We start from the raw sequence: 13,652 nt of genomic DNA, 5'->3' as shown, positions 1-13,652 counted from the left end.
TATACCGGAGCTATGTCATTACTTTTGAGGTGCGCTCCTCCAGTACTAGCATCAATATTCATTTGCCGTCTGTTGAATTTTGTATATGCTAAAACAACTATTAATTTTTTTCCCCAGACCTCCTGTCTCATTCCTTCTATTCGTGCTGATGATTTGTGTTGCATCGATGTAATTCATATTATATATTTTTTAGTGCAAGGATATGATCTTGGTTGTTTCTGTAAACTTGTCGTAGTGCATATTTCAACTTATGACATAACATATTGGTTGCATTTAAATGGTGAAGAAGCTTTCCGACTCGATATAACTGTGATATCTGGTTGGAGCATACTTATGGATCATTTAATTTCAATGTCAACATGGCTTTGAGTTTCAATGAGACTTGTATAATCATTGTAGCAGGCGTAGTTTGTACAGCAAGGACTGACCAATCCTGCCTTGGCCTTGCAAGAATAACCAGTATATCATTCACGAAGAATTGTTTTTCGTTAAAAAAAGAGGTGTGCATGAGAGTTCTCTCATATGAATCGGTAGTCGAATGGTACTCTGGATTAATATTCTTATGATGGTTGCAGCATATTGGGCCTTTTACCTTTAGCTGTCTATTTGATCTGTCCACTTTCCTTTTGCAGTGCCTCTGTTGTAACATAGACCTTTCAACAGGGATTTAGATTTCTACACTACAGCACAATAGAGAGAGCACTTCCTTAATTATAATCAGCTCATAATTTAATTATCTATAATTGATCTATTCCTAACGAACATTGTATTACTTATGAATTGCACTAATTCTCACTTTTCATTCAAGATCTATCATGACTGTACATTTAAATGATTATGATTGAGGAAGTTCTCTATCCACTCTATAGCCGTAGTGGAGAGGTGAATTCTTTCAACACGCGCACATGCTTATTAGGTATGGGTTGACAACTAATTTAGGTTCCAAAAAATATAAGTCCACATGTTCCAATGTGACTAACAGGATTACCCTCCCCACTATCCCTTAGTAGCCTTAGTAGTTCATTTCGCAAAATGGGCTGTCTCCCCATACCCATATTTTTCATGTACATGTATATACTTATACATGTATATGTTAATTTAATTTTTCCCATCTAATCCCACATAGTTTGTTTAGGAGGCACGCGAAAATATTCATGTACATGAAAAAATGTATTCTACAAGATTGGATTTGTTTGATTCACTTGTGGAGGTGTATTGTGGAGGTGCCATGCTCATGTTACTATATGTAAATCACCAAGCTCATGGCACTTGAGGTGGCTCGTACTGAAAATTTTTTCTACCTTAAATGGCAAACTACTCTAATTTAGTTGAATATTTTTAAACCAGAATAGTGCAATAAAGCATTGTGTAGGTAACTGCAAACAAAAGTGTACACTTAAATTGCAAATTATGGTCTAAGTATCACAAATAAGCATGTAAACAATGATTATTGAGCATCATAATCCTAAGTCTACTAACATCACATAACAAAGGGAAAAGCACTAGCAGATTGTTTTTTTTTTCTAGCTTACATTTTTGTTCAGTTCAGTTGCATCAGCCACATGTACAACAAAGATATAATTTCATGTTACAAGTTAATACGACTATGGTCATATATGCTTGTTTGATATCTGAGAATCCTCCACATAGATAGGTTTTTTTCAATTTTTTTTCTTTTAGAAGCTGCGCCCATGCGTCTGTGGGTGGGGGGGCGTCGCGGGCCTGCTGCTAAAGGAGGCGTAGTAGAGGGAGAGAGGAGAGTTAATATAAGTATGCTAGACATACCTTGTATTTGATAGGAAGCACCTTTAAATTTACTTCTGAAACAGTAGCTAAGTGACCTTATTTTGCTTTCACTTCTTTTTTCAGGTTGATAAACCCAGTTGTGGTGTCTCCTACAATAGCAGCTATTGGCCTCTCCTTTTTCAGTTATGGTTTTACTCAAGTGGGCAACTGTCTAGAAATTGGTGTTCTGCAGATATTGCTAGTCATCATTTTCTCCTTGGTAGGGGAACATCACTTCAATGCTTCCTTTTAATGACTGAGCATATTAAATCAGCTTTGTAGTCTGTCATTATTGGTAATTGCCGTGCCACTGATGTTAAAATAATATAGTTACACTTGCATTCTTTTTGCAGTATCTTCGCAAGATAAGGATATTTGGTCATCGTATTTTTTTAATCTATGCGGTAAGCTTATGCTATGATTATTAAATGTTATATTTCTAAGAAAATATGTCTTCTGTACTTCCTAAAGAATAAGGTCATAGGTTAATGGCGAGAAACTACAAATGATAACCACTTCGATGTCATGTCATTTACAGGTTCCTTTAGGACTGGGAATCACATGGGCTGTTGCCTTTCTTCTCACACAATCTGGAGTTTACAGCTATAAAGGTTGTGATATTAATATACCAGCTTCAAATACTTTATCGGCTTACTGCAGGAAGCATTTGTCAAGAATGAAATACTGCCGTGTTGATAGCTCCCATGCATTAAAGTCTTCTCCATGGTTTAGATTTCCATATCCTCTACAATGGGGTACACCTGTATTTAATTGGAAAATGGCACTTGCGATGTGTGCAGTATCCATTATTACATCTGTTGATTCGGTAAGTTTCATATGCCATGTTGACATTATCTGTTTACCTTGTTTTCTTTAGCATTGCAAGGATTACGTATATTAGTCTGAAGTTGAATTGTGTTCATATTAGTATCTGGCGATCTCCTTTCGCTCTAACAGAAACTACAACATCTACTTTTTGTTTTTGTTTCTTAACAGAAACGTCCATTTTAGATAATGAGCTCAGTTTTCGCAGAGGATGCCTGTTTTATACGTATTCTCTTCATTCATGTAGATACCACATGTTAATATATTATTGGTAGCACGGGCAGGTAGCATAAGCTTTTAAATTTGATATAAGATGCTGAAGCCTACAACACTATTGGTCTCATCCTTGAAGCTATTTGTCTTCTACTAGTTTGAGAAGAACTCCTATGTAGAGTTCTCAGGTGTACGTTTGATAAGAAGTCCTGGATGACATATCAGGTTCAATTGTGCTCAGATTGAGTCAGGAAGCAGCGCTTATATCAATGACCTTAAGAAAAGTAAATTGGAGAAAATAATAAATACTAAAATTGGGGAGCATAAAAATATTATTGAAATTGGAAGTCAAACTGACTCCTCATCTTTTATTGGTTTTCAATAATCTCATCTCTTTTAGAAATAAGGTCAGTCTATTAAAAAAACTAAAGTGGTCTTAATAGGGTAAGCTACCAGTATATATGTTATATGGTCGGGTAAGTAAGTGCCGTTGCTTAATGCCATTGTTTGCATATTTTTCCCTATCGATAATGCTAGAGTTGTCTATCTTATGCAAACATCTGAGCACATTGAGACCAAAGCTTAGAGTTTCGTTAATTACTATGTTTTGTCTTTGGCTTTAAGATATTGAAATTTGTTCTAGGCTATTTGAGTTCTGAAATGTTGAAATAACTGAAATATCTTATGTGTTTTGATTCAATCATTTCATGTGTGGCTTCTTAAAGGTTGGATCATACCATGCATCATCCTTATTGGTGGCATCTAGGCCACCAACGCCTGGTGTACTTAGCAGAGGAATTGGCATCGAAGGTTTCTCCAGTATCTTGGCTGGCATCTGGGGAACAGGTGTTGGCTCCACAACTCTTACCGAGAATGTGCACACAATTGCAGTTACCAAAATGGGCAGCCGGAGGGCAGTTGAGTTGGGTGCTGTCATTTTGATACTTCTATCCTTCATTGGTAAGCAGATCTATTGCCCTGTCTGTTGAAATTTCACAATCAACTGTCATTTCTGCGGTACATTTAAGAAGGTTTAATGTAGGTAGACCCTCTCCCCTATTGCCAAATTGCAGATAGATCCCCTGGATTGTGGATAGACCCTCTGTACTATCGCCAAATTGTGGGTAGACCCCCTGGATTCTCAATTCCGTTAGTTTCACGTTAAGGTTGGGCTTCATAATTTGAATCATATAAGCTTCATAAACTGATTTACTTCCTAAAATTTGCATAGTGATCATTACATATAACTGATTTGAATGAGAAGACCAGCAAAGTTGAGAATCCAGGGGGTCTATCCGCAACAATAGAAGTACATGGGATTTATCTTCAATTAACTGTTTGTGGAACTATTAAGGTTATCATGTTGGGTTTCTGTCTCTCTTTTGTATGCAGGTAAAGTTGGAGGTTTTGTTGCTTCCATTCCAGGTGTCATGGTCGCTGCTCTTCTTTGCTTTATGTGGGCCATGCTTGCAGCTCTGGGCTTGTCCAACTTACGATATAGTGAAACAGGAAGCTCCCGTAATAATATCATTGTCGGGCTGTCCTTATTTTTCTCCTTATCGGTACCTGCTTATTTCCAGCAATATGGATTGACTCCCAATGCAAATTCATCGGTGCCAAGTTACTTCCAACCATATATAGTTGCATCTCATGGGCCTTTCCACACAGGATACAGCGGGGTATGCTCTGAACTTAAAAGGTTTCTTGCGGATAGACCCCCTGTATTATCACCAAATTGCGGATAGACCCTCTGTAGTTCTATTGTTGCAGATAGACCCCTTGGATTCTCAACTCCGTTAGCGTCATGTTAAGATTGGGCTTCATTAAGTAAACATGAGCTTCATGAACTGATTTTACTTTGAACTTGCATGATTATTATTATATAACTAATTTAAATGGGAAAACTAATGGAATTGAGAATCTGGGGGATCTATCTCCAACAAAAGAAGTACCAGGGGTCTATGTATTCATAAGCATCATTTTTGTCCATCCCATATGTTTTCTTCTCAGGTAAATTACGTGATGAACACACTGCTATCATTTAACATGGTGATTGCATTTCTTATCGCCGTGATTCTCGACAATACTGTTCCTGGTAGCAGACAAGAACGTGGAGTTTATGTATGGTCAGAAGCAGAGGCAGCAAGGAGGGAACCTGCTGTTTTGAGAGACTATGAGCTTCCTTTCAAAGTCGGCAAAATATTCAGATGGGTGAAATGGGTTGGCCTGTGATGTGTTGCAATTTTGCTTCGAGGTTCGCGGTTTTCCAATTTGATTCCCACATCATAAGCAGATAATGCTCTTTCACAGCTGAAGGCAAACGATCGACTGAGAATTCCACGATACACGAGGATTTGCTGCGTTGGAGTTGGAGTTGAGTTTTCAAGCCGTGATGTATGATTGGTCTTTGTAATTCTATGCTATATGCGTCCGTGTTTGACATGATTTTTTTTCCCTCAGAGTTCGGGGGAGCATTGGAGGCAATTCTAGCAGGTTTTAGGTGTACGAGGTTTATTTTGAAATTCTCATGTATAGGGTGCGTATCAAGTGTGAGTAGAACAATCAATGGGGGATGTTGATCTTTGTGATCTTCTCTTTTCAGTGTATATTATTATTAGTCTTCTACGTGTGTCCTAGGTGGCGCTCTTGCAGAAAAGATTATATTATCTTGCCGAAAAGATTATATTATGTTTTTACTGTGACCTGCTTATATATTAATTTATGAATTTTGCCAACTCAAATATACTATCTGTTATCTGAAGAAAAGATAAGTTTGACAAATGCGCCCAATTCAAATATACTCTGTTATCTGAAGAAAAGATAAGTTTCACAAATCCCCCCAAAATACTTGGAGCCATTTCCTCGCATGCGAAGAAAGCAGTGCCTTAGATTTGCTGTATAAAATGCACAAAGATAAGGAGAAACTAACGAAGGACAATTTTGAATTAAAACTATTACTCAAAATTTTTATCAAAATAGACCTAGTTTCTGTCACGTTGGCTAAAACCAGGTTAATTTTGATAAAATATTTTGGGAACTAGGGTTGATTCTGAAAAAAGAAAAATTCATAAACTTTACGGGATTGGGAATCCCGAAGAGATTAACACATAATTTAATTTCACGAGATTGCCAATCCCATGAAGTTCGGAAAGTTTTTTTTTATTACCAAAATCGACCTAGTTTTGAAACTAGTTCGATTTTAATAAATATTTACGAGTGGGTCAAAATTGATAATGTTGTACCTGCTTATTTATTAATTTATTTATGAATTTTGCGAATTCAAATATATTATCTGTAATCTGAAGTCTGAAGAGAAGGTAAATTTCGCAAAACCCCCCGAAAACTTGGGAGCCATTTCCATGAATGAGAACAAAGCAGCACCAAGCCACCAATGCCTTGCCACAGAACACATTTGGAAGTTACAAATAAAACTAGATTTCACAGAACATCGCAAATGATTCACTGTATAAAATGCAGCAAGATAAGGAGAAACCAGCAAATGAATACCACAAGAAACTGGAGAGCACGCATGAGGTTACCTCAACGGAAAACTTTGCCGAAACTTACAATTATACAGATCTGGTTACAACTTCCAACAGTTTCAAACTAGCAATTTATTAATACATTCTACAAAATCATGATCTACGGTACAAACATAAACGCAACTGAAAACGAAACCTCAATAAAAATACCTAGCATCCTCATTCACTAACAAGAAGAAATTTTTTAAAAAAAACCGCGTATCAGAGGAAGCGAGTTTGATGGTCTCCATACAGATTGTACCCATCTCCACGCGGCATTCTGTTCCTTGAATCAGAGTATGATTTTGAAAATTCACCGCGAAGAGAAACCCTCTCTGCTGACAAGTCTGAAGAAGCCCGAGAATACATATTGGAGTAATTATCAATATATTCCCTGCTCCGTACAAATCTAGGTCCAATTTCCATATACGAAGTAGTATTAGAGTGCTGGTAGCCATACCCAACATCAGGGCGATCAGGTAACAAACTTGATCTTGCACCGTTGAGCTCAGGTAAAGAGAGCTGGGCTCGGGGATATGAATCTGTTGGTAATCTGAAAAGATCAGCTGAGCCAATGGGGATGTTCAAACTTTCTGTAGCCCTTGTTTGAGAATTGGTCGGTGTTACTACTGACAATGTACCTTGACTTGAAGAAGGAAGCTTCTTTAATTCTTGACTTAATGATAGCTTAGCACGTTGAAGTGCTTCTAACACATTCCCTAATTTGTTACCATGTTCTTGGGGCAGTTGTCGATATTTCTGCTGTCCATGAGGATTCAATGTCGAATTGCTTGGATAACCATCAGGAACATCTCGGGGCTTTACTTCATTCTGGTTTCGATTTCTTATCGTACCATAGTTCTCAGGAGCTGAAACAGTAGATTCATGAGAATTGTTTTTCGTTTCCCTAGGTACGGAACCATTGGAAAAGGTTGTATCTGATGCTTCGTCGCTTCTATCATTATTTTTTTCTGAACCTGAAAGGCCCTCAACCGTTGCCTCCCCATTGCCGGAAGTATGTAGAGGTCTAGGTATTGCGTCATTGCCAAAAACTGGAGTCTTGTCAGCAAGCTTAGACACTTCCTTCTTGGGTTTGCTACTGCTTACAGCTACATGGGATTGGTTCCCAGGTTCATTATTGACCTAAAATTTGGGACCAAAAGACATATAAGGCTCAATAGGACTGTTCAGAAACCAAAATCTGGCAACAGTACTATGTAAGCAACGGTACTATGTACAGATCACATAGTACTCATAATGAACATGACTGAACTATTGAAACGTAAACTACCATGTGGCACCGTCGAAATTCATGACCCATGACATGAACTAATAAATCTTGTCTACTCAATTTAAACAGTTCATTACCAAAGCCAGTCAATTATATGGATTAAAGTTTATATATTTAATGGTGAAATGCTATGTTTGAATAATTTTCTGGAGCTTCTAGTTCTAGGTAATAGAAATGACTTATGTAGAAAATTGATTTGTATAAGTAGAGAAAAGATATGATAATGCTTGCATAAGTCAGCAATACAAACATCTGCCCTTGATTTTTGAAGATTTAGCAGCAATTTATAAGAAATCAAAACCCAAAAATTTCGTCTTCTTTTGGAAAAGAAAATGTTCAAATGAAAATTATTCAATTGAACAACTCATAACTGTTAGTTGAAGCTACTAAGTATTACTTGAGCATTACTTCAAGTTATTAAGTACAAGGGAAAATCATGCGCAACAGTTCGAGTGCTTTTTGTTTTCAAGATGGTAGAGAGATTACATCATTTAGAAAGTAATTACTTGGTTTAATAATAACTCAAAAAACTTGGAGAAACAGCACAATATTTCAATAAGTTGGTCTTTTATGGGATCCGGCAGCAATATAAAATCTGTCAAGAATCAATTGCAGAAGAGATAGGATTTTTGGTTTGATAATGGCTTAGCTGACATAATGTTAAAACGTTATAATTAAACTTTCAAGAAACACACAACATGGATCAATATTAATCACCCTGGAATTCAACGTAATATTTTCTTGGAAGGAATTACAGGTTACTACAAATATAAATTACGTTTTTTTTTGGTCCAAATCAACAGTTATAGTAGCCTTACTGTTCATCCAGAAACTAAAATAATTAGGTGGCACTGTTATATAGCAGCTAGTGCTTACTGTCAAGTGAGATACATACCAAAGTTGATGTCTTGCTTTGATTATACTTCTCTTCCCATTCTCTCTGAGCAGTTTCTTCTGCTTGGAACTGACCAATAAATTTGGCCTGCTTCTCTAGCACTCTCTCCATCTCTTCATCTCTCTCACTCCCATTCGCACAAGGATGAACTTCAGTTTGTCTACTATGATCATCAACATGGTGGAAATCTGAGGTGACCACAACCACATCCTCCATTACGCCCCTTGAGGTTATCATCGATGCGTCAGGTTCATCATCGTGAGATTTAGAGCATGCGATCCCTCCATTTCCCTGGTCATCGAGAAGGGTAGGCTTGTGTGTCTCGCTATCTGCAGGTGATCTGAAAAATACAAAAAGATTACAAAAAGATATGCTAGCAAAAAATTCTGATCTATTGTAGTTATTTAGAGAATCACCCAGTATCTTTTCGCTTTATCTTACGGCAAGACTTTCCCGACTGATGCTTCGAAGATGACTGCAAATGTAACAAGAAGGTTCGACGTCTCTGCCTTTGCCTTATCTGCTTTGCTGTTCGCTTATCATGAGAACCTGAACTACCACCGTGGCTTTTCCAAGATAAGCTCCTACCTTGAGAGGGGGAAACTTCAGGCTCTGAGCCTGAAAATCCATCATCCACTTCACTTCTTTCCAATCTTGAGGCTGCAGAAGATTCATATTCCCTTTGAGTATCATCACAGGCAGCTTCTCTGTCAGAATTCGAATCAATTCCCTCGGATAAATCACCAATTCCCCGAGTTTCAAGGATTGCAAGAACCTCTGATGCTGCTTTTTCAGCTTTCTTTCTCTGGGTAGTAACAATCCTGAGCTGTTCTTCCAACTCTATGACCTGACCATTCAGGAGACAGAAAATTATTTGGAGAATCTCATGAAAAAAGTACCATCTGAAGAAAAAGAGCACAAGAGCAAACCCTTTTAGCCAATTGATCTGCTCTTTGTCTAGCTGCCCTTGAAACGGATCTTTCAGAAAGTAACCTAGCTCGAAGAAACTCGATAGTCATTTCTGTTGAGTCCCCCATGATGTTTCCCTGCAAAACTTATCCAACGTACCCTATACGTAAATTCCTATCTAATACTCACAAGCACATACCCTGAGGACCGTTTAATGCTTTATTTCCCTGCAATGCAAGCATACACTGATTAATTGCACCAAGCAACCAAAGTACACCATTGAAACATCATGAAACAATGAGATTGAGGAAAAGAGAAGAAAAAAGAAGAATGTGACAAAGAATGATCACTGGTCCCTTGGCTCAGAGCAGCACTCCTAATCTGCATGGGTTATTTTTACAGTTCTCATCGGGAATTCAGTAGTGCCACAATTTATTCAAAATCTTCTTTTTTGTTATGTAATTTAGTGTACAAGTGATAACAATGGTTTAAAAGGGGATCACATATGTATTTTACCTAGGTGCGTGCATGTTTCAGAACCGTCATTTAATTAAATTGAGTGGAGGCTATTAATACTGCTTATTTCCATAAGTTTCCACCTCTGGTTCACCATAAAAGTACAAGGTATAACAACAGTAAAGGGCAGCTGAGCATACAGGTCCTTGGGTATTGCAAGGTCAGTGAAGGGCCAGATGTAAGGAGCCGGCACCCCCAAAGAAAGAACCAAACCCCATCAAAGATAAACCATCAGCTACCACCACTCCTGGTCAAGGAGGGGGTAGTTAAGTAGTGCAATGTATAAAACAATTGTTCCTCGGCATCCACATTTCAGTGAACCTTTTATTTGTGATGTTTAAAAGAAAGGAAGTAAGGTTATTGGTAGCTTAATCATAAAATGATGCTATTGGCCTAAATGGTTACTTTGGCACTCAACTCAGCTAGTTACCATGCTTTTCGCTGCTTTTAAAATCATTGCACAACCATCAGATACATGTGAAACACTTTTCCAATCTGCACTTAATTTGTGAAAGTTCTTTTTAATTTCTACTCCCGAACACAGTTGACGCACTCCACACACTTCTGATATATGCATTCTCATACATTGAGATTTTGTTTTTCCATTAGTTTTATGTTAAAACCTAGATCTAAGAATGTTTTAACTTTCAAAATATGAGGCACTAAGAGGAAAACATATGTTACAAACTGAAAAATGAGGCAACAAGAACGAAAAATATGATACAGATTGGAAGGAAGTCATCCTCATCCCAAAGGAAGAATTATTCTCGTATCCACCGTCTACCTATTTATTGTACCTTTTAAAAGAATACTATCTATGCGTACGATAAACTTATAGTGCTCACAGGAAACATTTCAACCAGGTTCTAATTTTAAAATTGTCATACATAATCAAGCTTACGTACAGAACCAATCTATTTATTCTTTAGCTGCAAGCAATTCATACTCAAGAAACCGAGTTATTACCTCCACTCGCGCGCCATTTTCACATCTAAATCTTGCACGCCTGCTCGGATAACACACCTGTAAAACGATCAGGGTCAACATTAGCCGATAAGGAGATTACGCAGAACAATTACTACCCATACAGAATATCGATCGCTGGGTCTTTTTAATGAACAAAGACAAGACTCCTGACTTAGATTTTTCCAACAACGGACGAGGTTTCACGAATTCAGTTTCAAGTCGCCAGCACAAGAATCTTGATTCTTGTGACCATTGACCCGATCAAAAGTGTCAATTTTGACGTGGACCTAGCTCAATCTAACGGCTTCAAGGTCCAACAGAAGCACCCACTACTCGTTATTCAAAAAAAAATTTGAACCTTGTAACGACTAGCAATCAGCAAAGCAAAACCCTAACCCTAAAAGCCTACCGAAATTCCTCAAATCGTCAAAAATCCACAAACTTGGTAGCTTAATACACGAAGCAAAGTAAGAAATTTTACCCAGTAACGAGAAATCTCGGCCTCCTCTCTCTCTCTCTCTCCCTCCCTCCCTCTTTAGAGGGAGAATTTGCCAGTAGTAATGGCGTTGCTCGGATTTTTAAGGACGAAGTTACCCCTCAAACGTAACGGAGGATCTAGAGGAGATCAGGGGTGTTTTGGACCTTTTGAATTCGTTGGTACTTGGTAGGTCAAGTCGACGAGAGTGTTGAATCGCCGACCGCAGCGAAAGATGTGGGGACTCTACACTTGAACTCGTGCCTTCGACCGGTGACGTGGCGTTTTGTAAAACGTTAGTTAGTTAGATTAATGGGTTAGATATTTGGGTGCGGAAGTTGGTCCACTGTTCATTCCCCATAAACTGTGGAAGTTATGATTTGGGCTTTTTGCCGGCCCATTTGCCGCCATAAGTACAGGATTAGTTCTCTTATCACTGAGTTAATGAACTACTTTTGTCATATCACACCCCCAAATCTTGAATATTTCAAGGATTTGACGTACCAGTTTCAAAAAGATTAAAAGATTGGCATATTTTCACTTTGGTCCCAAACATTTTTACACATATCATCGTTTCATACTCTCATTTCACTTTGATACCCAAAAGTTTTCCGTTAGCACTTTGACACCTCAAAGTTCCAACCATATTTCGCTTGATGCCTCGTCTGGATTCCATTAGATTTTATATTAAACTTACATCACATTCTTAGAACGTGGCACACTGAAATCCATTTCACCAAGTTGTAAAGCAAGCGATGGAAATGTAACAGAAAATCTGACAAAAATTCGCCAAGGGTATCAAAGCGAAACGCGACCGTGAGTGTCAAACTGTAAAAGAAAGACTTGAAAGATTGAAACTCTAGGGTGCCAAAGCGTTAAAAATATACTTCTGGGGTATGAAAAGTGGCGAAGTGGGTAAACTTTTGTGTATTGAAGTGAAAATAAGCCATGAATGGTTTAAGAGGCTAATATCGAGAAAACCCCTCTCAAAAATATATATATTTCAGAGACCTGGGTCCTAAAAATATTTCCTTGTTCCCTTCGCTCTCTCTCATGAGTCAAAATCGAGGCAGCTGAGATCGAAGAGAGAGAGAGAGAGAGATGCACTGGGTTAAAGCTGATCGCTCCGATTTCAGTGGAAATCTCCCGCTCCCTCGAAGGTGACACGAATCTCGTCTCAATTGTCTGCTTTCAGTTCTACTTCTTGATCCTAAACCTAGGCCTCTTTCGTCGTGTTTCGCTAACTTGCGCAGTGGGCACACGGCGGTGCTCGTCGGCAAGTCGAAAGTCGTCGTCTTTGGTGGATTCGCCGAGAAGCGATTTCTTGATGATATCGCCGTTTATGATATTGGTATGTTCTCTCTCTCTCTCTCTCTCTCTCTCTCTGTGTGTGTGTGTGTGTGTTTTTATTAGTTCATCCTTTTTGTTTGAGTTTGATGATGATGATTGATGAGTGATCAACTAGGTCGCTGCACGAAATAATGTGAGAATTTTCACTCGGATAATTGCAATGGACAAGAAATTGTTAGGGATTGATTTTTATTTTTATAAGCAAAAAAAAAAAAAAAAAAAAAAAACTTGGAAACTTGTGGAGTAATTTTTAGTGGATTAGATCGAGGCCAATGTTGTGGTGCCTTGAAGATGCTTTAGAGAGCTTCGAGAACAAAGCTAGTGGGGGAGAAAAGAATCAAATATTAATAAGTAATTGATTCTAAAGTATTAATTAGAAGAAAACACATAACAGAAAGAAGATGATATATACAGCATGAAAATCTTTTATATATCAAGAGAACACGTGCATTGTGCTTTGGTGAGCTTCAAGAACAAAAAAAACCAAGGCAGTTTTTGGGTAAACTTAACAATCATCATAAATGACGATTATGATGATTGATGGTTATGCTTGGAACCATATCACCTCTAATGGATTAACACTACTTGGGTCACGAGTCTATATTTCCTGTGTAGGACTGAATCCCCTTGGAACTGAATCGATGCCACACTCCTGTGGTCAGCAACAAATTATTTTGGTAAACTTACCAATCATCAGAAGTGGCATAAAATAATGCTCTAACCTAATAGTAAAACAGTAATAATGATAAATTTTGTACTTGTAAGATCTTGATTTGACATGAAGCCTTTTGATCCGTGCATGAGACCAGTTACACTTGAGATTGATGTGATGCCAAAAGAAAATCTATCCTAATATTCTTTCCCTGTGTTATCTCTCAGCCCCATTTTTTTTTCTTGTTTGCTACC

General features: G+C 37.9%; 3 protein-coding genes across 3 annotated transcripts in view; 2 read left to right on the top strand and 1 right to left on the bottom strand.

The window, feature by feature from the left end:
- The window catches only part of LOC109826879 (nucleobase-ascorbate transporter 12-like), a 7,553-nt gene extending 2,020 nt beyond the window's left edge, over positions 1-5,533 (top strand). The window contains 7 exon segments of the mRNA XM_020393895.1: positions 1-29; positions 1,870-2,005; positions 2,139-2,189; positions 2,324-2,611; positions 3,549-3,783; positions 4,216-4,502; positions 4,834-5,533. The exon segment at positions 1-29 is cut by the window's left edge and continues 11 nt beyond it. Of these exon segments, the coding sequence (XP_020249484.1) occupies positions 1-29; positions 1,870-2,005; positions 2,139-2,189; positions 2,324-2,611; positions 3,549-3,783; positions 4,216-4,502; positions 4,834-5,055 (1,248 nt within the window). The 3' untranslated portion in view covers positions 5,056-5,533.
- Positions 6,359-11,556, bottom strand: LOC109825025. Its single transcript, XM_020391701.1, has 6 exons — positions 11,403-11,556; positions 10,922-10,978; positions 9,460-9,666; positions 8,947-9,377; positions 8,531-8,870; positions 6,359-7,487 (listed from the first exon to the last, which is right to left on the bottom strand). The coding sequence occupies exons 3-6, from the start codon at positions 9,565-9,567 to the stop codon at positions 6,567-6,569; spliced, it is 1,800 nt and encodes a 599-aa protein (XP_020247290.1). The 5' UTR covers positions 9,568-9,666; positions 10,922-10,978; positions 11,403-11,556; the 3' UTR covers positions 6,359-6,566.
- LOC109825829 (rho GTPase-activating protein gacHH) overlaps positions 12,420-13,652 on the top strand; it is a 10,405-nt gene continuing 9,172 nt past the window's right edge. Inside the window, exons 1-2 of the mRNA XM_020392738.1 lie at positions 12,420-12,556; positions 12,650-12,747. Of these exons, the coding sequence (XP_020248327.1) occupies positions 12,498-12,556; positions 12,650-12,747 (157 nt within the window). The 5' untranslated portion in view covers positions 12,420-12,497. The remainder of the gene's footprint in view (positions 12,557-12,649; positions 12,748-13,652) is intronic.

The sequence above is a fragment of the Asparagus officinalis genome, chromosome 10 (assembly GCF_001876935.1).
Source record: "Asparagus officinalis chromosome 10, Aspof.V1, whole genome shotgun sequence".
NCBI classification, from domain to species: domain Eukaryota; kingdom Viridiplantae; phylum Streptophyta; class Magnoliopsida; order Asparagales; family Asparagaceae; genus Asparagus; species Asparagus officinalis.
This window is presented reverse-complemented; position numbering and strand designations above follow the sequence as displayed.

Bases quoted from the DNA above. Each gene is read 5' to 3' on its own strand.
- LOC109825025 (XM_020391701.1), bottom strand. From the start codon at position 9,567: ATGGGGGACTCAACAGAAATGACTATCGAGTTTCTTCGAGCTAGGTTA. The intron at 9,378-9,459 runs GTTTGCTCTTGT...CTGAATGGTCAG, and splicing joins CAGATCAATTGGCTAAAAGG to GTCATAGAGTTGGAAGAACA. The intron at 8,871-8,946 runs GTGATTCTCTAA...TGTATTTTTCAG, and splicing joins ATAAAGCGAAAAGATACTGG to ATCACCTGCAGATAGCGAGA.